This window comes from Euwallacea fornicatus, chromosome 31 (assembly GCF_040115645.1).
Source record: "Euwallacea fornicatus isolate EFF26 chromosome 31, ASM4011564v1, whole genome shotgun sequence".
NCBI classification, from domain to species: domain Eukaryota; kingdom Metazoa; phylum Arthropoda; class Insecta; order Coleoptera; family Curculionidae; genus Euwallacea; species Euwallacea fornicatus.
Genome location: NC_089571.1, coordinates 1,673,188 through 1,700,501, shown reverse-complemented (window position 1 = coordinate 1,700,501; position 27,314 = coordinate 1,673,188). Strand labels below are relative to the sequence as shown.

The window sequence follows — 27,314 nt, the reverse complement described above, 5'->3', positions numbered from 1 at the left end:
TGCAGCCTGTCCGATTCCAGCATCGTTGGTCTTTAAATGTTGTATGGTGTAGTCCGCGATTATCTGGTCGGATTACGTCTTTTTGATGCAACGCTTAATAGCGACATGTACAGGGTGTCCAACCAAAAAATACCCCTCCCCCCTTCATCTCTAATATTTTTAATATTTTGAAGTAAAAAAAAAATAAATACAGAGTGCTTGAAAGTTCGTGTAATTTTTCAGGACAGTCAGCAGTTTTATACAGGACGTTTAATAAAAGAGGCCCAACCCAACATTGCATTTCCCGAGCAATTAAGCGTTAGTTTTTTTTACACATTTAAGTTCTGTGTCTCGTCAGGAACTCACCGATGCATGTATACGTCACACCTGGAATCTTATAATTCTTTAAATATTTACAAAAATTTACTCCCGCGTAACGTAGTACGATGGCGGAGCTCTATAAATATATCTTCGTTGACTTTGAAAACAACATGGCAGCCGTGGTAGTCTTCGTTCCGCCGTTGCTATGGATTGTCTTAAAATTAAATTCAGTAGTTTATTGCGTTTATAATCAATATTTTCTACGAAAAATGGTACGTTCTAAAGAAGATACGAAATTTTGTCAATTTACCGAAAATACGAGAAAAATGCTTTAAAAGGTATATGGCTTTGTTCGGATTGTTCAATTTTACAAAACGAACTGATATTAATTGTTCAATTAATAACAATGTCCGTTAAAACATTATTTACTAATCATTAGGCATTAAATTACTGGATCTAAAAAAAAATCATATTTAATCACTATGAGGTGGCGTATTTCAAAAAAATTGTTAAAGGGTGGTGAGGTGTTATGTTGATCAGTCGCGGTTGCGCACGTCTGTTAAGAAGTCCGGTTCTTCCCGTGTGAATTTCGGCAGGTTCCAGGTCAGAAGAAGGGCGGGAGGGGCTAATTATTGGTACCGCAATCTGGTGATCGTTGCTCTGAAACACATGGGTTAGACGCTTGCGTGTTTAGCATAGCTGCAAGGCTGACCGAATGAATCAATCGCAGATCTTGAAACTATCTAACGGTAGAGAAAACGCGCCCTTACAGGTCTGACAAAAAACAGCCCAACTAATAAATTTCTGTCAAAAATCTATTAACGGATGAGAAGTAACAGATGAGCATTTAACGGTATTTTTAATTTTTCTTATTTCCGAATCCTTATGTAACGTTTCGTAATTAACGCCCTTCCAATATTGTTGGAAGGTGCTGCTCTGGCATTACGTCAGATTACGTTGGTGCAAATGGTGCACCGCCATCCTCCGCCCGTTCTTCTTGTAATGCGTCAGACATTTTATATCCCAACAGATGGATGCGAAGGGAAAGTTTGACTCCCTGGTCACCATGTTTACCTGACATTACTCCCCTCGTTTTTCTTTACGGGGATTTATTAGAGAAACGGTCTATTCGAGGAAATCTACAACACAAGACGACGTGAAATAAACAATCCGATAAGCTTGTGCTGTCGTTACACCTCAAATACACACGCTCAACGCTCTCTCACAATAGAGTAAACAAAATGTCTGGAAGCGTATGGAAATACTTTTGAAAATTTATTGCTATAAACTTTCCATTGCCGCACCTAAATAATTCAAATTTGACATTTGCTTTCTGAACACCCTGTACAATATTTATGAACATTTTTCCCGCAAACTGAATCTACCATGTGAGATCACTATGTAATGGTCGAAGTTGTGACATTTTGCAGCAATTATGTTTTAATGAGGTGTGCAACAACAGAGAATAAACTCATGAAAAACAATCTCTACGCAGTCAAAAATCGCATATGGGCATTTAAATGTATGGTCCGGTCACTTCAAGGGTGGAATTCAAAATTGAAGGATATACAGGGCGTTTCATTTGAAATGAGGAAATTGATATTGACTTAAGATTGATGTATAATAGGAAAAACAGTCCCGCCATATAACGAGCATTTCATCAAGCCACGAAACTTGTCCCCAAAGCATCTTCGAGTATCTCTAACCACTGCGGAGATGTGGCCTTGTAACAGAGTTACTGAGTCACCCTGGACATGCGTACAAACACAAATTTCACGAGGAGAAATGGCACAATAATGAAGGAAATTCACATTCGTCATTTTTGGTCGCTATATGCAAGTCGGGCATTTAGGAGAGGGGTCAAATTGAAATATCTTTGGGAACGACAAGCAAGGAATACCAGGTCTACCGGTAATATAATGGTATGAAATGAGCACTATTTTGTGAAAATAAAACACCAATTTTAACAAGGAAAGAAAAAAAAATTATTCAAAATATTGACCGTTGCTTTCTACACATTTCGACCACCGTTCTGGCAATTTATGGATACCGCGCCAATAGAAATGTGCCTCTTTGGCATCAAACCAATTAGACATCCAATTTTGTACTACTTCGTAAGAATCGAAGTGCCGCTCAACCACTGCGTGTCCCATCGATGAAAACAAATGGTAGTCCGAAGGAGCCAAGTCTGGTGAATACGGCGGATGGGGTAGCAACTCCCAGCCAAGCGTTTTGATGGTATCCTGAACCGGTGTTGCTTTGTGTGCCACACCTTTCTGATCCCACCAAACACACAGCATTGCCTTTTTGCCGAATCGATCAGGTTTTGCAGTAGATGGTGATGGTTGTCCCGAATCAACCCGTATTTTTTTCCGTTTAGGATTTTCAAAAATGGAATCCATTTTTCATCTCCAGTAGCAATTCGATGGAAAACTGATTTTCTTTCGTGCCTTTGAAGCAAAATTTCACAGGTGTCTTTTCGGTTCTCCATCTGTCTTTCATTCAGTTCGTGCGGTACCCATTTTCCACACTTTCGGATCTTTCCCGTAGCTTTTAAACGATCAGAAATTGTTCATTGTGCAACAGTTGACATTTCTGCCATTCGCTTTTGACTCAAAGTGTCATCTTCATCCAATATCGATTGCAGTTCGGCGTCTTCGAACTTTTTTGGTGGTCTGCCACGCTCTCCATTTTGCCCATCAAAATGATTATTTCTGGACCGTTGAAGCGATCTTTCGCATGTTGCTTCTGATGAAGCATAATCACCACATGCCTCGACAAGCATTCGATGCGACTCTGCAGCACCTTTCTTCAAATGGAAGCAAAAAATTGGTGCTTTCCGCAAATCATCATTTTGTGGTACCAAATTCGGCATTTTTGGCACAATGAAATAAAGTATTGTTATTTGTTCAATGACTTGATTTGCACTAGATATGTTTGTCAGTTTGCATACCGACCAAGCAAACAAAAGAAAAAAGGTTTGTTTGCAACAAACGCCCTATATAGAGACATTTATATCCTGACGCTCACTTCATACCGGTATACCTGGTAAACCTAATTCGAAGCTTTAGTTTGGCATCGTCGGCAAAGCGTTGAAGAAGAACGATCAGCTGCTCAAGTCAGACTGACGTCCCGCCCATTCGAGGTCTGTCTCGACATTTTCGAACGGGCGTGAAGTGCGCATGTTCTAATAATATCCTAAAAAAGATCAACAATTACACAACGAACGTGCCAATTAGTGCTAGTTGGTGTTGAATACTGCTACTTTAATTATTTAATTAACTTTGACGTACGTATGTATTATGAAATCAATTATTTATTTAATATGTCCATGGGAAGTGCGGGAATTATAATAAATTTCGGCATTGGTTCGCAATATTTGTTTTTGAGAAATTTCGCGTTATAATAAGTCTGAAAGTGCAAATTACCATATCCGGTGCATCCACAAATAGTAAGCCCCAATGAAATTATACGAATTTTAACGGAGTCTGGATATTCTAAGGGCGTTGGAACAAACGCTATTATCATTTCTACTTACTACAGGAACAATAAAACGCCATAAAAATATGAATAATGTTTATCTCATTTATTTGACGCCCCGCTCCCTTGGACCCCTGAAAGGCCCTCCGGCATGTTCGGGATACAAAAATTTTACTAATTATTTACGCTATATGAAAACAATGCAATTATAACAGTTAGCATAACGTGACAAGTGGGGAAATTTACTGAAAGCAGCCCATCAGATGAATAATTCATATGCGCGTGTGTGGAGATTTTGATCGCAACTTTGCGCAGCCTATAATGAGGCGAAATCAAAATAGATCAATCGCAAACCTTTCAATACCCCACAGGAGATACGTCGGATCAAGTCGAACGATCGGGAGGCAGATCCGACGTTAGAATTAAGATTCAATGTAAAATTTTTCATATTCACGAGGAATTTTATACTGGCGAACCAGATAGACCTTTAAAAAAGGTCATTAACGAACACTAAAATTACATTAAAAATAGAGAATTTCGCGGCTCAAGTGTATACCATCGTCCTTTTGATAATGGTCGCAGGATTAAATGGAACGATGTTTGCATATATTCATCAATGAATCATCGTCAAAGACGGGAAAAATGTACGAAAGGGAATACGTTTTATTTAAATAATAACAATCGACGTGAGGCCTTTTGTTCAACGAGCGTGAATAACAATTAGTCATCGATGTTCGCACCAGCGGTCAAGTTTGAATACAAAAACAGACTTAACACCGACAAATATCACAGAGAGCAATCACAAATACTGAAAATTAAACAAAAAGAGAAAGATGCGCGAAACTAATGACCAGAGACCCATCAGTTACCATAAATCCGCCCAGTAAAATGATGACGTGAGCTTATGCCGAAAAACTATCATTTCGCAGCTATTGGAAACGGAAGTTCTTGACGCAATCATTATACAGGGTTATTCACGCTACACGGCACGGAATACTGAATACGAGGCTGTCAAAAAGCTTTCCCTTTAGGACTATATTGGCGTCTATTATGACCACTTTTGAAAATTATTTTCGTATTATACAGGGGCTCCCAAAAGCCCTAAAAGTGACGAAGTTGTTTTTTTTTTTTTTAATGGAACCCCTCGTATAATATCACATTTTCGAATTCTCCAATCAAAATAAGTGTCTGTTTTAATCAAATTTAAAATACTTGACGCTTATGGTTTTTTAAATAATTGAAATTTTATCAAAATTTTACGAAATTTTCATATTTTAAACACTTAAGAAGCATTTAAGTTATGTAAGTGTGATTTGCAGTTGGTGTGACAATAGATCACACTTTATATCCCAATCGTGATGAACTTGCCATCTTATACAGGGTGTGCCAAAACGAAAACTAATCCAGAAAGAACTTCAAGTGGCCATAACTTCATTAGTTTAAATGCAACGCCACGTCATATGTTCAAAACGTCCGATTCCGGACACTTACAGATTCTTTTTCCAAAACCACTGCCACCTCTGGACGACATTTGCGGGGTAACAGGTTCAAACGCGTCTCTTATACGTATTGTCATATCGTGTGGAGCAGTCGGAGGCCTATTGCAGACAATTCGTTTTATGTATCCCCACATGAAGAAATCTAGATTTCTTTGATGATGAGGTTTTGAACATCTGTTATAACCACTCTGTTTCGATTCATGTTATGGTTGATTTGTAATTTCGAGCTTTGAGGTTAAACCCATCAAATGGTGCTAAGAACAATTATTTAGAGCATTCTGTAAAAACGCGAAGACTTAGCTCTGAACATCCCAGTACCATTCGATGGGTAACTAAAAATGACATATTTTGGTAAGTTAGAAAATCTGATATTGTATTTAAACTAATGAAGTTACGGCCACTTAAAGTTTTCACTTGATTAGTTTTCATTTTTGCACACCCTGTATAAGACAGCAAGATTATCACGACAAAATGGGACAAATAAGAGAGATGAGATTGCATGCTTTATAGCATTCCAAGCACTGACGTTTAGAGCCAATAAATGTGTTATACGCTGATCTTTTGATTAGGTTTTGCCGCATTTTCGTCAATATCACAGTTAATCTTTATTGCTTATCAATATCTGTTAGCTGTATCTGTAAGTTCTTGCGTACGCAACTTTAAGAACCCCGTACGGTAATAATGTTACCGTAGAAACCGCGTTAACTCATTTACCTACGAGAGTGCGCATGCACAGCTGTAACGCAGCGTTGCGATATTGTTGCGAAGGTATGCTCTCCAGCATATTCAGAATTCTCCAGTTCTCTGTTAATTGCGAATTCTGATCATTTTGATAACAATAAGAGGACAATGCTACGTCGATAGCCAGTACCATTTTCACATGGAAACCCAATCCTGCGTCGTGGTACTTACTGAAGACGGTTTAAATGTTTTTGTTGGAACGCAATGGATGGATGATGCCGCCCAGGGCGCCATTTCACAAAATTTGAAGGTACCGTCTCAACAATAAGAAACTAATAAAAATTTTCTTTGTAGTATTTTAGGTTGTTGTGTAGCACGAGATGAACTACACGAACGACTCGGAAATCACGGTATTTATTATCAAGACCGGGCCAAGAGGTGCATGAGGCGAATAGTAATTGCCGCAAGTCTGGTCTCGATGCACTGCGTCAGTTTTATGATATAGGGGCAATATGTGACGTCACTGCCATTTAAAACACGCAACTTTGATACTTTTAGGGCTTTTGGGGCCCCCTGTATAATATGAAAATAATTTTCAAAAGCAGTCATAATGGACGTTTATATAGTCCAAAGGGAAAGCTTTTCGAATGCCTCGCATTTTGGCCACAATATTCCGGGCCATATAGCGCGAATGACCCTGTATACTATCGTTATGTATTTCTCTCTTTCTACCCATTTTCCTTAGGCTCTGGAGATCGTAGCCGATTTATCATTGAACCGTTAACTAAGGTGTTCAACCGAGCCCTTAGTAAGGGTGTATGTTTTTGTCAGTTAGTTTTAAATCAAAATAGTGTGTGTTTACACCGCTCCAACAAGCCCTATTGGCGTGGGAGGCGTTATTTCCAAAAAAATAAGAGAAATGAGGAACAATCCGCTCATGGAATATATACAGGTTGTTTAAAGTGCTGCGATTTTATTATTGGGGATGATCAAGCGCCTCAAAAGAGGAGGATTAAACAGAAAAAATTAATGTTGCATAATAACAGAGATCTAAATTTTTAAACACATTTTCAATTAGCAATTTTCAATAATCTATTTTTAAGTAAACGATGAATATCCTAAGCTGACAGTAGTTCTACGACGTAGTAAGGCTGAAGAGAAGGCCTCGTTCTACGTACCCCAAACCAGCCCTGTCTTCGAATTTTGGTGTATGTTTCTCGTAAGTTCGCATGAATAAAAATCTAGGAGTGTTAGATCGGGCGACCGAAGAGGCCATGGCATAGGCACCATTCGAACACTGCCACACCAAACGATTAAAGCGAGTGGATGCGCCATTTTGTAGAAACCACACCTGTCGACACACAGATAAAGGAATCTTTCGAAGATCGGAAACGATTTTGAAAAAAACCATCATATCAAGTTGATTGTCTTGGCAGCACAAAAGGGTGAATAAGTTGTTCATTCACCAGTCCGGTCGAAACGTTTATTGAAAATCTATCTCGGAAATAGTTACGACCAACATAATGTGGATTATCTATGGCCCTTGTACAAGTATTTTAGGGTTATTTATGCCATTACGTGTAAGAATTGCGTCATCGGAAGCCAATGGGAGAAAATTCTAATAGTTTGGAATTTATCAAGTCTTTGTAGAAACCATTTACAAAATCGTCAACGTGGAGGATGATCGTTTGGTTGCAAAGACTGCACGTTTTGTACGTAAAAAGGGTCAAAAGGGTAAAAAAAGGGGGGGGGGGTAAAATTGGTTGTCGCAGAGTGTTGTCCACACAATCCGATTAAAGAATATTTTTCGAGTATTGGTTAAAGGATCTTCCTCAACGAGGTTGAGTACGTTTTTTCCGAATCTCAGATTTGTGGGTGTCACTCAAATCCAGCTTGGAGCAGCAGAATTTTTGGGTTTCCCCATAAATTAGCAAAGTGTCAGCGCACTCTGAATTGGGGCGTTGAGCCATAAGTTTGCACTTTCGCTAGCAACATTCATCAAGTTAAATTGCAACACCAAAGCAATGTAGTCACTGACACCGCATGACATTCCATGACAAATATGACATACGATTGGTTACCGCCAGATATCTGATGAATGGCGGTGCATGAGTGAATGGACAAAGAGCGGGTATGTGTTGGCGCAGGTATTTACCGGGCACGGAGTGTTCGGTAAGTACTTGCGCAGGATCGGAGTGGAAGGGAGCGACCGCTGCTGGTTCTGCGGGGATGACGGAGTAAGTCCGGTGAATACACCAGAACGTGCAGTCTGGGAGTGTCCAAAGTGGGAGACTATCGGGCTGAGGCCAGGGCGAAAGGACTCGTCTTGGCACAGTAGGGCGTGAACTGTTGGAGAAAAGTGGGATGCGTTTGAAAGAATAATGGAAGCGATAGTAAACATGAACGTAGAGCATGAGAACGAAAGGAGGAAGATCGGAGTGAGGTCGTCCTCGTGAATAAATGTTTTTTTGCGAAGTCATGTTTGTGAATATCCGTGCCCCGAAGCAACACCGGAAGGTAGTTCCGGGGCAGAAGAGGGGAGGCGGATTTAGTGGGTAGGCGGCCGACGTAATGGTCAGTTGAATCCCACGCTACCCGGCTGATGACCCAGCCAGGTGTCTTAAGAAGATTCCCACCTCCTCGCAAACAAAAAAATTATATATCTGATGAATATTTCATGAATTCGTGAAGACAAAAATGGCAAATTGTTTTCAAAATCGTATCTTTTCTATCAAACAACTTCATAATGCTTTTTGCTTCAGTCGATTTCTCTTGGAATGGTTAATCAACTGTTAAATATGCCCACAGGTCAAATTATCGCATATTTTATTTAAAATGATTTTTTTTTATTTCCTTTCCCACCTTTTGTTTGCTTTTTTAGTTGCGAAATTTTTTATTGCTAAATGCCTCGCACCCCCATGTTTGCATATGCCATAGGCGAACGAATTACAAGCCGAAACATTACAATACACTCGTAGTGGAATTAACAAAACCGCCTGGTTTTGGTCGTAACATTCAATTGCAAAGAGTATCAATAACGACGATATAACAAGACTCCAAGAAAATAACAATTTAATAATCAGCATTTCCTCTAGCTCTAGCGATAGCCTGTATCCTCTCAGATAAGCTCCTCAGGAGAGCTTTGACGGTTTCTTGCGGTATTGGATTCTATTCTTCTCGTGCAGCAATTCTTAATTTTGTAATCGAGTTAGGAGCTGGATCTCGTGCTCGTATGTGTCACCGCAGGATGCCCCATAGACATTTTATGGGATTAGTATCAGGAGTCATTTGATGGCCACTAACAGGGTCACTGATCTTGCGGGACGGGCGCAAGCATTAGCAGGAAGTTATCACGCTGAGTAAAGCTAGCGTAATGTAAATAAGACATGCTCTTCAGGAATGTTGCGTAGATACCAATCAGCATTCATTTCCAAAGTTGCCCCAACGAACTTCGTGTAACTCTCCCAACTAATGCCTCCCTAATGAACAATGGAACCAACGGAAGAAAGAAATTAGCCAAATTTACATTCTGGAAATCATTTCTGGGCCCTCTGTATACTCGACCACGCCCATTCGACTTCCAAAATTATAATCTTGTTTCATCTATAAAAAGAATTTTCCCCATTGACGTTCGTTCCAATTAACATGAAGTCTTGCAAATCGCAACCGTGTGATCTTGTTACGTGGCGTAGGCCCAGAGACTCTAGCAGGACATTTCGGAGTTAAACCAACCTCCTTTAGTGCCCTTATTACTTTTTTAACCCTTATGCTGATGTATCTAGTAATGAGTATTTTATTTTTCAGATACGGAGCGGCATTTAAGCGATTTCACAAGGATTGCAATTGCAACTATTGATCATCTCTTGGCATCGTACGGGGTGTTCCGAACAACAGAAAATGCCAACTGTATCTCTAAAACTATTGAAAACGGAGCTTTGAAATAGAACGTTGCAACAAAAGGCCCCAAGATGAAATATTTGAATTTTTTTATTCCTAACTTCGCCGCTAGGCGGCGTATTTCATATATTGAGCGAAAATGTATCAAATAACTGAAGAAAAGCAATGAAACGGTGTGCTAAAAGTGTCCTGGCTTTATTCGTGAAAGATTTCTGCATAATTTTATATATTAAATTTTTTGATATGTTTGAAAGCCTTTTGTGGAGAGCGCTGCGAATGTTGTCAGATAGAAACTTAAATATCTCGAGAACGGATCATAGGATTTAGAGAAGTGGTAGCTTGTTAGAAAGACCTTTTTTGCTCTATACGAGAATGTGTCAGACAATCCATTATACATAATAAAACTACCCTTCGAAGGCGCTTTATTACGAAATCTGGAATTTTTGCAAATTTCCTGCAAATACTAAATTGAATGATTTATGTTCGGTATTTTACTTGCCGAGAGCGTAAAATTTTAGTTCTGTCCTGAAAATTTCAACTCGATATTTCTATTTTTTAGGAAACACGCCGGTTTTTACTTGGAATCTGTGGTATTTGACCTTCGCGGCGCTCACCATCTGACAAAGACTTTCGAGACTCAAACAATCTTTGAAATAAACGAAAAAATTATTTGAGTGCCGAAAGTCATCTGCAGATCGTGAGCCCCATGAAGGCCAAATACCGTACATTCCGGAGAAAAACCAACATATTTTTTAAACATATGAAGATATCGAGTTGAGATTTTTCGGGATATAAGTAAGATTTCATGCTCTTGATAATTAAAGCACCGAACACGTATCATTCCATTTGATACTTGCAAGGAATTCGCGAACATTCCAGGCTTCATAATAAAGCGCCCTCTGAGGGTACTTTCATCAACTGAAATGAATCATCTGATACATTCTCGGAGGGAGCAAAAAAGGCCTTTTCCGACGAACCACAACTTCCTTAAATGCTATAATCCGTTCCCGAGATTTTTAAGTTTCTATGTGAGAACATTCGCAGCGCCCTCTGCAGAACGCTTGCAAATATATTTACAAAAATCATATGCAAAGGGTATGCAGAAACTTTCCACGAATAAAACTGTAACACATTCAATACATTTTTTCATTGCTTTTCTTCAGTCATTTGACATATTTCCATTCGCTATATGAGACACGCCACCTAGCGGTGGAGATAGGAATCAAAAATATATTTCCAACGTTTTATCTTGGCCACTTTTGTCACAACATTTGTATTTCAAAGTTTCATCTCCAACAGTGTTTTTTAGAGATACAGCTGGCGCCCTCTGTTAACGGGACATTCGGTATATCTCTTACGTCCTGGACCAGGCGTCCTTTTGTACTTTCTAGTAATGCTCATTGTATGGTTTTACTCTATGAGAAAGGATCAATTGATGGATATGCAATCTCCGTGCAATATCTCTCTATCAGGAACTCTCATTGGCAAAAGTAGTAATTTAAAGAGAAACCAACTCTCTTAACCATTTCGGTACAAGAAACGACTCTAGTCGTATATGAATTTCTTTCCTATCGGACGGGAAGCAATTTAAGTCCCAGGGTAAGGTAAAAGGTTTAGGACGGGGAATGACTAAAATGCAATAATGGGGCCTCATGGTAATGACCAGCTACGCTTATCTTGGTCACTTACGGGCTTATTTTTAATGGTCGTGAGGTATACCGTATATTTAACACGATAAGTTTATTTGACATTGGTGGTATTGACTTGTCTCTATTTATACCTACACTTGGTAATTTAGAGTGCCTGCACGAGCCAAGGACATGCAATACGCGGATGAAAATTGATTAGAAATGTTGATGAGGAGCGATGGCAAAGATGAAGCGCCGTTAGACGAAGAGGCTACAAATCCAGGTTGGATGATGGCAAAGATGAAGATGAAAATGTTGTTATGTCTTCAGACAGTGCTGATGATGGAATTAACAAGAACGATAGGGATGTCTAAAACAATAAAATTGGTAATGGATTCCAACGAGGTTGAACGGATTTTCAGCCTACCATCCAGGATTTTAATGATTCGTATTTGAGTTATAAATTTCTAATTGCAGATGATATTTATGTTTTCTTAGCAATTTCTCCGCTAATGCTGCTAATACATAATAATAATATCAAACGTTATCGGACCAAAGGCTTTATTATTGAAACATTTGTTTTCGGACAGATAATGCGTGTCCGATACCTTCTAAGGTTCAAATGATCACGTTTCTCTGAGAGTTGCAACGTCAATAAAGAAGACCAACTTTTCAAACTCCATTTCATCGTAGATCGTTTCAGAACCACTTTCAAGGGTGCGTCGCATCCATTCAAAAATATATTTATCGCTGAAAGTTTGTTGCTTTTCAAAGATCGACTGTCTCCTCGTCAATACGTCCCGTCTAAAAGACATCGATTCGGCGTAAACATTTTTGTTATGGCGCACTGTGAAACTGGGTTCATTTTGGACGTCATAATTTATACTGGTGCTGATGCAGAAATAAAAGAATTTGAGGCAAACGTAGAGAAATCGGGAAAATTCGTGTTAAAAATGACGGAAACGTATTGTGGAAATGGTCATTGTTTATAAGCAGGGACTGGTGCACCAGCCCTCTTCTCTATGATTTTCTTTTCCATCAAAAAGTCAACTGCAGCGAAACGGTGAAAGCAAATAGACAATTCACGCTAATTTCGAAAAGAAAAAGGAAAAAGGTTCCATGTAGTTTTTCTCTGGAGGAACATTTTTAACAATAAAATGGACCGATAAAAGAGACTTTCATATGCTGTGGTCTATACACGTCAGCGAAATGGAGAAAATAGAAGCTAGTCGTGGAAAGAAGGTGGAAAAAACCTGTGAGCGTCATTCATTATATCGTAAATATGGGAGCTATTGATGGAGTTGATGAGGCTTTGAGCGTTTGTCAGAAAACGTATAAAGTGATATAAGAAAATATTATTCCCCCCATTGGATTAGGCAGATTTACAAAATTAGAAATGGAGAAAACATTCCGTTGGATCAGTTTCAAGAAATTTTGGTTGGAAGGATAATTAAAAAACGTCAAAAAATAAAACCAAGACATTCTGAAACCAGTAAGCCAAACGATGGATATTTTCCACTGCGGCTTACTGAACGCCACTTTCCATCCACTTTTCCAGTTAAAAAACAAAAACAAACAAAAAACAATTAAAACAGTTCGCAGCTTGTGCAAAAAACGACAAACGCAAAGCAACTTGTGCAATAAATGTGATGTTGCAGCATGCTGCGTATGCGTTGAACGTCATCGTGCAGCGTTGAAATTCTAATTTGAAATTAAGTTAACAGGTCAATATTTCTAATGCGAACGAATTTTCACGTTCGCCCACCATTTTGTCAACAAAAATGGACGCATTAATTTTCCGTACGTGTTTTTGATTTTTTACGTCACTTCCAGCTCTGCTGCCAGGAGAAAAAGAACAAAAATGCCTATCTCGATGTGGTAAACCCTTGTTTACGCAACGGCCGCAATATTTAAAAGAATCGCATATGCGGAAAACAAGTTATGTAATATGTAGACATTGAAAGACGGGAGAGAACCGCCGGCGCCCGTCCAAAGGGCATGACTCGCTTTTTGCTCCGCCGTCCTGAAAGGGTTAAATGTGGCATCTGACTCGCAGAGACTGCAGGAACGAGAGTTAAATGACTGAGAGTGTCATTCTGACAACAACAAAACAGGAGAGCGCGCCATGGCACGTCAGTACTGTATGTGTAATTTCTAACGTTATCAGCTACAAGGGACACCTGTAAACGTTGTATTGTCCAGAATAAATCGAATTGTAGGTCTTATCTTGGAGTGCAAGGTTTACGAAAAAACCTCAAATATTTTTGCCTGAGAGTGGCTAAAATCGCAGTATTTCAAGTATCCCGTGTAACTTCGATTTGGAGATGGTTCAAAATGGAAAGGCCCATCGAGCCTGGCAAAATCAATTGAGGCAACAAAGGAGAAGGGGAAAACTGAAGTCTCTCGGGCTACCACCGGGAGGGAAGACGAGAACGGGAGTGTCCCCCACTATATATAGCAGTGACGTCAATTCTTCGTTTAGCTTCTGTATTCCGCTCTTAACTCGTTTTAACTTTAATTAAGTGCGCCTAGGAAATTAATTCAAAATCCACATTAAGGTAGATATGACATACCTGCACAACTATATCCGTCAGCTCGAAGTATAAACCCGTCCCTGCAATCGCATTCATACATCCCATCGTGAAGTTCGAAACAGATCTGCTCGCAGGGGCTTCCATGACCGCATCGTCCTGAAACAAAGTTGAAAACTGTTAAGCAAGTTCGTTTCGTTATGTAGGATCGTTCTCAAACTTTTGTCCTTATCGGCCTTACAAAAGCAGAACTTCTGAATGCACTACTCCATCCGAATGTACTCGTATATTTATCAAGGTTCACTGCTGGGATGAAAATATTACGCATCAGCATTTATATGGAAAAGTTCGTAAGTTAATTTTCGATATGGCACGGTGGTTTGATCATCTCTCTCTCTCTCCTTTCTCGATTTTAATGTGTTTCTCTTTTCTCTTGTTTTCTTTCAGTCGAAACGGGAATATGAGTTAAAGTTTGAGTTCAAACGGCAGTTGTTTCGAATCAAAATTCAATCGTTCTTTGAAAGTTCACCGAAGCCCCGAGCTTTGCAAATGTAACGTTTGCCAGACTGTCTGAAATTTACGTTCTTAATTCCCCACGAAAGTGTGGCCACTTCAAAACTGGACTGCAAATAATTACAATTCGCTCTTTGATTGTATCCCTCCTTTATCGATCCAAGTAGCTCTCCTGCTCTCTTGGCAACAGGGAGAGCGATTTAAAGTTCGAGCCTAATTCAAGAATTCAATTGAATAAAAAACAGTTTTTCAAGCTTCTGGAAAACGTTAGCCGAACTTAGTTTCATTTAATCTTGTTGAGGAAGTTTCATAGAGTTCCTGGAGACTGCAGAAGGGTTTAAAGTCAGAAATCCTTCGGCAAACGAAGAGTCGGTGCACTTCCCGAAGTAGTTTCGAAAACACTGTTGAAAAATAATTATATTCCGATGTTTCAAAACTCCTAGCCCGCATCGATTCAAATGTTTAATTTTTTAATCAGACCAAAGCCCGGAAAATGGCTTTTTAACTCGGGCCTGATTCGAGGCTCCTATAGAGAAATTCAGCACCTTTCAGGATATAAGAGGACTTTGAACAGTTCACTACGTAGTCGTGTAAACACCTGTATTTCTCAAGAGTCGAACTTGCTGAATGTTCAGGTTTCTCGCAATGCTTTGGCACTCAGGGAGATTGCTTCGATGTCTCTTAATTCTTTCATTGCTCATAATGCCCCGTGAAATTTAATTACAATGATCGAATTTTAACATAAATCACTTCTTTTCGAGTTTTTTCAATTGCACTTGTGAGAAAGTGCTGATGCGGGTTCAATTTTGAACAATAAAATTTTATCGATTTATTAGGTTATAGGTTTTTCGACGTGGTTTATTTTGTGAATTTACTTGCTCCTTTATCCCGTAAGTCACGCCCATGGACCTCGACACCTATTCTAAGAATACCATCCGGGTGCCAGACCACGGTGCCCGCCGGGCCATATCTCAGTGTCCTTTATGGCTGGAAAATACGTTACTGGTCAAAAGAAGCTTTCTCGGTGGGGCCATTGCCGCGATCTGCAGGCCGGGGGCCTGCAATATTCCCATAAAAGCGACTCGCGTAGGTGTTCGCCGATTTATGCCATCCGGCGCGGCCGTAGCTCGTAAGGGCTCGTGGTGGTGGTGCGCCCCCGGTTGGAATTCCTCCCTTTGAGTACTCAAGGGATAAGCGAAGTCATTTTGCTCTCTCGTTCTTCTCTTCGTCTGGGAGCAGTGCCGGTGTGGGATGTGTGATCCAAACCGGAGTTCGTAACCCGCCCAACTAAGCAGTCTCCCTCTCCACACTTAGAACAACGAATTCTGTCCTTATTGAAATAAGTAAAATTTAATACTGTCCATTTTCGCGAACCAAACTGTCCTTTACGTAGTTTCGTTTGTCGGACGAAGGTTTGCTAACAAATTTTACTTAAACTTGCTTTTTCATTTCACTACCTAAATTTTAGCGGTATCATCGGATCATGGCCGTTTACAATTGAGAGTGCAGTAAAGCTAGTAGTTAGATGGGTGAAAGAGATATTTTAAGTTTAGAGTTAACTTAAACACTGGAAATTCCAAACCTAAATTATTTCCCGCAGAAAATAAATCTTCTGTTGAATTAGAATAGATAAACTTAATTTGCCTCTGGTAAGAGTAAGTTCCAATTTCGTTTGTTTGTCCAAACCCGCGTGAGGTTGTTTCTTTTAGTTTTACCTCACGGGCATAACTCGACTAATGGCAAACCGTGGTGGTTAAAGCTCTTTTACACGCAACTGCTTACGAACAAGTTACGAATTCAAACTTTACGTCGAAAAACTCATAAAATTTGGACACTTTGGACCCCCAAATTAGGCCACTTTCCCCCTTCAAAATTCATTAATTAAATTTAGAACAAATGGTGTTATTTAGCAGCATGAGGTACTACGTACCCTCCAACCGAAGTCATTTTTATATAATAAAAACATACGCGTTTTGGACAGGTCCAATTTCCCGAAAGATATTGCCATATCCAAGTTCAAGTGCGGTTATACGAGTTAACCATGCAACCGTTAATTAAAACGTTTTTGACTTTTCATTATTGTAGCCCAATAAAATTTGGTTTCAGGCTAGAATCGACCATTTCCAATCCAAGTACTTTCGGTTGCACCGGAACTGGCAATCGATTTCGTTATTTTAGATGAAACTCCATATTTTTCGCGTTTTACGAATTTATCGTTAAAGTTTAAATTTAATATTTAAATAAAGTATTTCATGTCTGAAATTTACTTTGTCCGAGTTGCACCTTGAAATTTGGCAATTTTGACCACAGCAAGATTTCACGGAAATCGGTATTGAGCGCTGACCGCTGCAAATTTTGGAATCGGTGTTTTGAGGTCCGAAAAGGTCTTTTAGTAAGTTTTTCACAACCCCAAACAGATACTCCCTAATTGCACAACTTCGAATCTCAATAACTTGTTCATTTCAAATAGGACGCTCTATACCTTAAAGCATTTTCGAGTTTGGACTTTAATTCTGTTTCAAATATTATTAACGTCCCTGGACGGATTCTGGACTGGGTGTCCCATTTGAAATATACAAGTTATTGAGATTTGAAGTCACGTAACTTCGGACGTATATTTCGGAGGTTGTGAAAGACGTTTTGTTAAATTGAATTACATCAAAACGGACCTTATTACATCCTCTTTGAGCCCCGAAACACCGATTCGAAAATTCGTAGCAGCCACTGCAACAAGGGTAGAGAGACGCATTGGATTGTGCCTTAAATTGCACGGACAATACGTTGCAAATTTATAATAGTTTTCTATCTGAATTTAAATTAAGAAACAATAAATTATTATATTATATGCATAAATAATAAATAATAAATTTAAATTTTATGTGAATTTAATTAAAATCTAATTTACGTCTGTTGTAGTGTTTGTTCGTTAAACTAAGTTCCTAAAAAAATTATTATTAATTTCTCATTAATACCTAATCACACCAGCACAGAATTGGGTTGATTTATTCCATATTCTGAAAACAATTTTTAATTGCTCCGAAATCGCCTCCGAAAGAGTTAATAATTTTTTATACAGAATAAAATTCTAGATTCGAAAATGCTTCAGGGTGCGAGGTGTACCATTCGAAATAAATAATTATTGAGTCAGATTTGAAGTCAGAGAAACTTCGAAGGCGCACTACGAGAGATGCGGAAGACTTTTTGGTGAGTTGAAATACGGTAAAACGTAGCTTATTAGATCCTCTTTGAGCCCCGGAAAATCGTGGCCCATGGGATCTTCCAGCTGCCAAAATTTTTAAATTTTCCGGTATAACTTGGAGGCAGTAAATTTCAAACATAAGACACTTTCCAAAGCTGAACTTAAAATTTTACGAGAAATCCTATAATGGACAAAAAATTAGTTCCATTTAAAACGACGAGGTACTTCCAGTGTAACCGTAGGTGACGCCATTTTGAACACATTTCACCTGCATCAAATACGGTCGATTCTAGCCTGAAACCAGAGAGTTACTAGATGGCGCAACGATCGTCAACAATAGGCTCCTTTCTTCTGTGAGATGCTTTGACAGATCCCCTCGCTTTAAAGTGACCTATTGTGCGTTTGAGGAGTCTTCACGATGGCTTCGGTTCTTCTGGATATCGAATAACCAAAGGTATGACATGTTCCGGTTAACACTTTGTTACATTCACCATAAATAATAAACATATTGAGATAATCTTCGTTTGAATAATTTACGAGTGCCGCCATGCTTAAATTCCGGCGAGCAGCGCCACCTAGTCACTCTAGACGTTATTTAAAATAAATTGTTATCGAAAACCGTAGAGATTATGTATAGAACACTGTACGCGAAAAATATTCCACAGAATCGGCATTTGTGATAATATACAGGGTTGCTCATTAGTGCGTCAAAGTGCGATATCTCGGTAAATATAAGTTTTGGAAGGAAATTTGTCTTAGTGAAGTTTTTGGGGAATAAAAGGCACGTAATTTTAAATTATTTTCAAATGTACAGGGTCTGTCATAAAAGTGTGGTAGTACCAAATTATGTTTTTTTTTTAAATGGAACCCCCCAATTTTTTTTGCGATTTTCGGATTTATCGTCAAATTTTAAGGCTAGTTTATGAAATAGGTCTTATATAAAAAATTTACCATTTTCGAGTTATTTGTGAAAATTCGAAATTTTTGATAGCTGCAAGGTCTCACGGAAATCAATGCTGTTTCCTAACCGTTGCGAATTTCGGAATCGATCTTATGAGGCTCCAAGGTGACATAATAAGCCACGTTTTGACACGTTTTAGTTTAAAAAGAGTTTTCCATAACCCTCGAAATAGGCCTCCGAAGTTGTATGACTTCAATCCTCAATAACTTGCTTATTTCAAATAGAATGCCCTACTTTTCTCGACGGCATCCTGTTCAGAATCCAAAAACCTGCAACTTTTGTTAACATTACCCCAACCGTTTCTGAGCTGCTGAAATTTTTTTGATTTTTTTCTATAGGGACACGTGAAAAATGTTGTGTACCAAACTGCTCCGACTACTGCAGAAGATATGGAACAACGCATAATTCATGCGTTCAGAAATACCGTAAGCATTGAGATGTTACGAGAAGTAAATAGGTCTTTTCCGGCAAGATTTCAACTGGTTTCTGATCCAAATGGAGGACAGTTTGAGAATTTATTGTAGATACAAATAATATTGTGAAAATTAATAATAATTTGTTTTAAATAATATAACAACAATAATACAGTCATCGAAACTCACTTTTCAAATACAAATTTAGATGTAAAAAAGGGGCAATTTTTTTTTCAAGATGCGGATTGTGGCCCATACTCGTTGGACACCCTGTATTCGAAATCACAGTTTAATAATGTGTTATCGACCTTATTCAACGTGGCATGCGGCTGGTAAAAATTTTTATGGCCAAAATTAAGTTTATAATGAAATTTCCATCAGATTTTACAAAATATAAGTTTTCGTGTATGTTTTTCTCATGTCTTCATTGAATATGGCGAATGGCGAAGAAAAATCCACAGGACAGCGTGAAATTTTGAAAGGTTTCATATGGGGAGTAGTTGAACTTATATATCGGTCCATATACAAGCAAGAAGTGTAATATTTGTCACTGATAGTAGTTTCCGGACATTTTTTGATGCGGTTTCCAACACTGTTCCCAACGAAGTTAAGACTTTCTAGATTACTTATTGGATACTGCACTGGGATCGGCCAGACATGCTTCCTTACTGTTATTGAGATTTAATGTAGTATTATGAATGCATGTATTCGAACAATAATTTTTATTCAATTTACTTAGAAACTAGCCCTATCTTGATTTCACCGCTCCTAAGCCCAGTTGGCTTTCCCGAACATTCTCATAGGAATAGAAACATTTTAACATATACAAGGGTTCTGGAGGCTCTACGGTCACAGGCTACCGGTGAGGTCCTTAACGAATTTCAAGTCAAAATTGTCTCAACGAAACAGTTCCTATCGTAGCTGTTGTCATATTGTTAATATCGTGGTGGCATTACTTATTAACATTTGTTGCTTGACATGCGCATACGTGAGCTCTCGGAAGTCCGTTGGCAATCTCAGAGGCGCATTTTCAACATCGTGATCTATGCCGCTTTTGTGGTAGTCGACAAGCAATTAAAAGTGATTTTTTTATCTCAAAAACGGCCACTTGACCGACACAATACTGAGAGATCTTTTCGTTAACAATTGATCGAATGTTAAAACAAAAATGATCATGTTTGGAAAAGTCATTGGCGTACCATTTTTTTTTTTAATTAAAAATATGTCTCCGCATGGACACGCGGACGCGACTGGTACAAGTGGAAATGTTCCGATTTCTACGAAACATGCGCACTAATCCTGCCAGTGAGAGTCCTAATTTTCACGCTCATATGTAAAACCGTTTTTTAAATATTAAATTATTTAATTTTTGAAAGTAAGTAATTGAGCACTTGGAATCGTCACTTGGTATTTTGGAAACGAAGCGTTTCCGGACATAAGTTATTTAGACATTTTTGACTCGAAATTCGTCAAGAAACTCTCCCTTAGCCTGTGGCCGGCGAGACACCCCGGAAGTATGTACTATTATTCCTCCTAAAGGGCTAAATGATATTTCTAGGGCAACCCCGGAAAGAAACTTCGATAAACTCACGTTAAACGATATTTCACTTAACTACCTTAACTGTCATATGACATTCCAGGACGATAAATAATCCCTCACGTTCGTCCTGCTAATTTTTACCCTAGGGAGGTTATTTGTGTTTTTCCCCTTTATGTGTGTCTCCTCTTCCATACACCAACGCTTTATTAGCAGTAACTTCACGACGAAAGGGTGAAAGTATCACGAAGACGCACACAAAATAAACGTTTACATGTTAGGTTTACCTGAAGCTGTGATAGCAAAGAGGAACTAAAGTCGATTGTTACTGCCACCATACTTTGTTTTGAAAACGAAAAAGATCAGGATGATACGGATTACGCCGAACCCTGTGAAATGGACAATGGTAAGTTTTTTTGTCCTCCGGTAGGAATGAGCTGGGCGAAAAAACAACGTAAGCACGTAATACCCCATTTACGGAGCTTTTAATATGCCGGCAGAAATATTTCACTTTGCTGAATGGTGAAAATGCGAAAGCGAAAGATTTCGGTTAAACATTCTTTTGTCTTCCAAATTGCTCCGGAAATCCGGAAAATATTCGCTTAATTTACTCGACGCAGGACCAAATTAACACCAACAATAAGAAAAGAAAATTTTTATAATGGAAGTTCCGAGTTGAAGGGGATGTGACGTTAACGAATCCCTCCGCAATACTTTCCATCAGCTCTATAACAAAGCTGATTAAATCCGGCAGACTAGTTGCCTATTCACATCATACGTTGAGGACTTTGAAATCCCTTTTAGTCCCATGATGTAAAGCACCCTTCTCCAGGATCACCATAAATTCTATTAGCTGTAACTAGACTTGGATCATAGAGTAATAAAGCAGTCAATAAGGGATTTGTCGGCTGCCACAAATTAGTTGTAAGAAGGAATGTGCTTTCTTGATGTATTTTGAAAATAACCGAAAGCTCAGCAATTTCGTTGTCGTTTCCGAGTAATAAGGGCGGGTATTTCTCTCTCCAGATACAATATGTATGCTTTATTCCCGGAGACGACAATCAATTTTAATTTTCGCCTCCAATTCCTTTGACTCTTATTTACAATAAGTGACGTTAACGCTACTTTAAAGCGTATATTCCCTCACTGTCTGACCCTTATCAGGCCCTCGACATTGATAAAGTTCGAGAAGCAGTAAAAAAAGTTGAGCTTGGCGTTCTCACACCCCCATTTTTGTATCATTTGTAACCAGCGTTGCTCTTTCCTAATGGCTGATTCTCTATCTACTTCCATGTTTTGATTTGGGGTTTTCCCCCCTTATCTTACAGCTGGGCCAGAAAGATCAAGTGTCAACAATGCAAAACATAATTTCAGCCCGGAAAATTTATAGCTAGAAAAGAGTCTAATGTATATTTCATAACAATGCGCTCGTATCCACTAACAGAGGCATTTTTAGTTTCAAAATGGGGTGACATTTTTAAATTCCACTCGCATAGAATGAAATACGACCCTGAGGTTGTTGAATTTTTAACTATTCGTATTTTCCTCGTTTCCATTAGCTCTTTAGTTTGTCTTTTTCGCCGCTTAGGTGTGAAATATAAAGCGTAGTATTCAGAGAAGGATGTTGTGTTTTAAATGCAAATTTGAAGCTTATTTAATTGCAGGTTAAATGAATTGAGCGAATACAAATGCCGAAGGTATATCAGGTACACTTTGGGCGTGAAATTACACTGTATTTATTCAATTGTTGCTCAGTTTAGTTGTTTTAAATGCACGTTGCAAATGTGTACTTTAAGAATTTCCCTCTTGGTGTTTCAGACGTGTATGTACGCGCATCGGGACCAGGAGGGTCAAGTAAATGACACTTTATCCACCACAATATTAAGCTCCCTTTTTAGCTTCTAGACGTTTTAATGATGGGGGACAAATAGCCGGCAAGTGTGGTGCTGTGTCCGGAAGCGCGCTTCCGCTTACTTTCTTTTATAACTAAAAGTAGCGTTTCCAGAAATTTGGAAAACACGTTTGAAGCCAGTGAAATTCGTGATTTTCGGTTCGCATCTCTCTCCCGGTAAAGACGACGGACCAAATTTGGCGGATTTTGCAGAGTCGCGATGACCCACCAATTTTAGCGTACATTTGCTGGGGGTTCTTCTAAGATGTGACAATTTTACATTTAAGGGCGATAAAAACAGCCGCAAGCATTTTAAAATCAAAAATAAAAGTACACGTAAGAATCCGCGACAATAATAAAATCAGAATAGTACCAAGACGGGTTAGGGAACTTCAAGAAAAGCATACAGTACGCCCAGCGACCTAGGCATATGAAGGAGTGTCTGTTTCTGCGCATCTCGATTCATAGTATACAAAATCCGAACAGCACGTGATGGAGCTCATTTGCCGTACTGCTCGCTTCGTGCCAGGGCCAGGCGCAGCTCTGCAACGTTGCCGGCTCGCTTTCAAACGGCCGGGCGCTTGATTAATAATATCGACAAACTGATATATTAAAAATTCAGCGATAGTTAAAGGCAAATCAAGTCATTAAAGTATCTTTAATACATTTTTTGTTGGATATATGGAAGGAATACAAAGCGGAAAATAATTTTGTTTTCCTCACTTGCTACCGAAATTTTTGAATAAATTTATCTTCCGTGTCTCGCCATAATAACGAATAGAAATAGATTAAAATGGAAATTTTTACAATTGAAGGAAAAGTCTTCTCGTGATCAAACAATTTTATTCAAGGCAATCCTTGGAAGGGGCAGTCGCTGGTTTTTTGGGGCATTTTGAGAATCGGCCCGTTCCTAGTGTTACCACAGTGCGTCGTATCATTCAAAATTTCGAGACGACTGGATGCGTTTCGCCCATGCACCATAAACGCCCCCCACGAGGTAACGATGAAAGGGAAGAACAGGAAAATCACGGTTTGTGCCAGTGTTAAGGAAAATCCTGATCAGTCCCTCAATGAAACAACGAGCCACGCAGATGTGTCACGTAAAACCGACCACAGAGTTTTGAGGAAAAACGGGTACACTTCGTACATGGTGAAAAAAACGAACCAAATATTTCCTGAATATCTAGAAATTCGACTGGTTTTTTGTTAAACAGTAATGGAAAAGAAATTTTATCAATAATTATGAAAATTTCATCAAAAACATCCTTTTTGCAGATGAATCGACACTTCCATTATTAGGTCGCGCTAATCCAGTCATCACTCCTTGCTGGTCAATGGAAAATTTGACCCGAACGGACGAAGCGCTAACTCAATATGCCCAAAAACTTAATGTCTGGAGAGGGATTTTAGACGACCATGCAATTGGTCCGTTTTTCACTGAGGGTACTTTGAATGGGTTGAAATACCTTGACTAGCTCCAGGCACAAATTATTCCAGCAATCCAAGAATTAGGAATTAAAATAGGAGATGTATGGTTTCAGCAGGATGGTTGTCCTACCCGCAATACTGCTCCTGTTTGGGTATGTCTTGAGACACTTCCTAAACAGATCGATAAGTGGACGGGGAACCATTGTATGGCCAGCAAGATCCCCTGATTTAACTTCTGCAGATTTTTTTTTGTGGGGTCATGTCAAATTTACAATTTACAGATTTGAGGATGATAGGGCTAATAATTTGGATGAGTTGCGAATTGAAATTCGAGATTGCATGCAAGCTATTAGATCAGGAACACACGCAAGAGTGCGGCAGTCTTCGTATGATCGGCTCGGTTACCGTTCTACACAAGAAGGGGGCCGAATTGAACATTTAATTTAATTTTGGGTTTTGTGTTAATTTCCATTAACAATAAATATTCATTATTTATTTCTAGAATGTTACACTCACGTTTAAGAGTTGCACTCATTTGCTTGTTTAATTTTGAGGAGAAAAATTCTTCGAAATAATTTTGATGGTAAACTTCAAATAACGATTAAGCGAGCCGGCAACGTTGCAGAGCTCCGCCTGGCCGTCGCACCAAGCGAGCAGTACCGCAAGTGAGCTCCATCACGTTCTATTCGGATTTTGTATACTATGAATCGAGATGCGCGGAAACAGACACTCCTTCATATGCCTAGGTCGCTGAGATGCACTGTTCGCAGCTTATTAAAAAAATAAATAAATAAAAAATAATTAAAAAAATGAAAAAATATGATTTTTATGGGTTCTAACTAACAGAGTTTGCTAATGCTCCCCGCAGATATCGAAATCTTATAAAGCAGAAGTTAAGTATACCACCAGTATTCAAGATTACTGAAACCAAATAATAAAAATTTTCAATTTATACAGGATCGCCGTTCACGCGCAGTTCTGAAGAGCTAAGAGAGTTAAAAAAAATAGCTCGGACACGTCCACGTCACTTATTTTTCAAGGGGAAACATTTGTAGCTAATTCAGACTTCTCTATCTGCAATTCCTTAAGCGAAAACGTGTTCAGCCCCAAGATATTAAATGGAAAAGGGGGTTGAGGGACACCTAATTTTAAAGATAATTTAACGTACTTTATAACACCCGAATTTCAACTCCCTGAAGTCAAAACATCCAAGATAACGGCTTCTCAAAGATGCGTAAATTGAGTTATTCAGGTTCACTTATTTTACCCGTTTCACTTTACTACGGCAACAAAAAATGTTCGGGTCAAAGATAAACAACGGAATGGGAAACAGCAGTGTTTACGCACGCGCAATAAGAATATCTTTAACAATTTACGACAATTTTAAATAAATTTAATTCGATTCTAACGTAAGAATAGAGATTACGTCGTACATTTTCCAAACAACGTTACAGTTACAAGTCAATTGAGTAAATGTTGGAACTGCCCACCTCCGACATCCACACGATAGAAAAGATTTTATTTTCGAACATTTTGAGGCACTTGTGAAGTGATTTGATTACATTCGTTTGTGGTCTTGTGACGCAAGTCGTCCAAAGATGTAGTTCGGAGAGGTGGACTCCACTTTTTAAGCGGCCCCATAAAAATAAATCCAATGAACCTAAATCTGGAGAACACAGAGGCCACTCCAGGGGCCCTCTCCTTCCAATTTATTGCCCAAAAAACGTTTGATGTGAATACTGTCGACCAGTCATGTGCATGTCTTGTTGGAATATCGAATAGTTTTCCCTCTATTGGCCATCCTTTGCAATTATCTCTACTAATGTCGCATAAATGGGGTTTTCCAATTACTCAAAATACATTTCCCCTGTCAAATTGCTGGATACAAATTTAAGCTTATCAGTCGATCACCAAATATTCCCGCTCAAAGATTCAATTTTCTGGATATTGTGTATGGACCTGATGAATAGTAGCAGGATCCTCATCACATCAGTAACGGCGGTGATATCGATTCACGCGTGCCCTTCAAGAAGAAAGAGTATTCGTCTGAAAAATATACGTTAAAAAGGAACCTTTGATAATAGAATACGCCGATATGACAACAACTGTTGATGATAGAATCTGTCCTGATATATTTTCGCAAATTATGAGCACCTGTCAAAATCATCCTCACGAAGTTCTTGTATTCGATGTATTTTGTAAGGACGAAATTTAATTTTTTTTTAATCAATTGCATGATCGCACGCTTTACACTAGATAACACCCTTAACTTTCTTGTGCTTACTGTAGGGTCTTGGAAAATATGCCCCAAACCCACCGCCTCAGTACTCTGATTTACTACCGTGGGTTGAGCTTAACGCTCTTTGTTACCTACCAAACCGGCTTCCCTGAAATTTTTCTCTAACTCCAAAACGGATTTTCAATTGACATGACCATGATGGTCTTTATGTAATTCATAAGAATTTTGTGCGTTCCATTAACATATTCATAACTTCAAAAAAAAAGTGAAATAATTTCCTTTCGGCAACTGAATATACCGTAATATTACTGCTAGTTTTAAAATGATCTATTGTGCGTTTGAGGACTTTTCGTGATGGTTTCGTTTTTACAGGATATCAAATACCAAATGTATGACATATTTTGGTCAATACTTTATTATATTCAATGTAAATAATAAATATATTGAAATAATCTTCGTTTGTATAGTAGAACAATGAACATTGAACAGGTTGTTTTTTTATAAAATAAAAACTGTTAGGTTTAGGTAAAGAAAACTGAATTGAAAGTAGTACTTATTTTTAGTGTAAAATATGTATTTTTTGAAAAAATAGGGGGTTCCCATTTAAAAAATGTAAATTTTTTTACAATTTTTGAATGACAATTTCGGGCTATCTTTTTTTGCACCCGGTACGAAAGGACATGGTTTAATTCATTAGTCCAAGAGCGGTGGAACATTTTAAACAACACCGCAAAATTTCAATGCAAAACACCTAGTCATTTACCAATTATTAGAAAATACATTGATGGCTGAAACTGTCATAGTTTTTGGAAAAGCTTAAATATCTCGGGAACGGTGAAATTCAGGCGCAGAACATTATACATGAAAAAAGTTCATAATGTTCCGCAGAATCGAAATTGAATACAATGTACAGGGTGTTGTGTTTAAAATATGCAAGTTGACAGTCACTTCGGGTGTAACTGGAAATTGTACTTTCATGAAAATACACTGAGTTCCAAAAAAATGGCTCACTCGATTTTTTAATCAAATTCGAAGCTTTATAACTTTTACACCAGTTATTCGAATTCAATATTTCGAAGCTTTGCAACCTGACGCGTTGGCAAATAGTCTAAAAGGA

General features: G+C 38.6%; 1 protein-coding gene across 4 annotated transcripts in view; it reads right to left on the bottom strand.

Annotated features, from left to right (window-relative positions):
- The window catches only part of LOC136348067 (pikachurin-like), a 207,456-nt gene that overhangs the window by 127,300 nt on the left and 52,842 nt on the right, over positions 1 to 27,314 (bottom strand). For all 4 annotated transcript variants that reach the window (XM_066298616.1, XM_066298615.1, XM_066298614.1 and 1 more), the window contains one exon: positions 14,059 to 14,175. In XM_066298616.1, the coding sequence (XP_066154713.1) occupies positions 14,059 to 14,175 (117 nt within the window). The remainder of the gene's footprint in view (positions 1 to 14,058; positions 14,176 to 27,314) is intronic.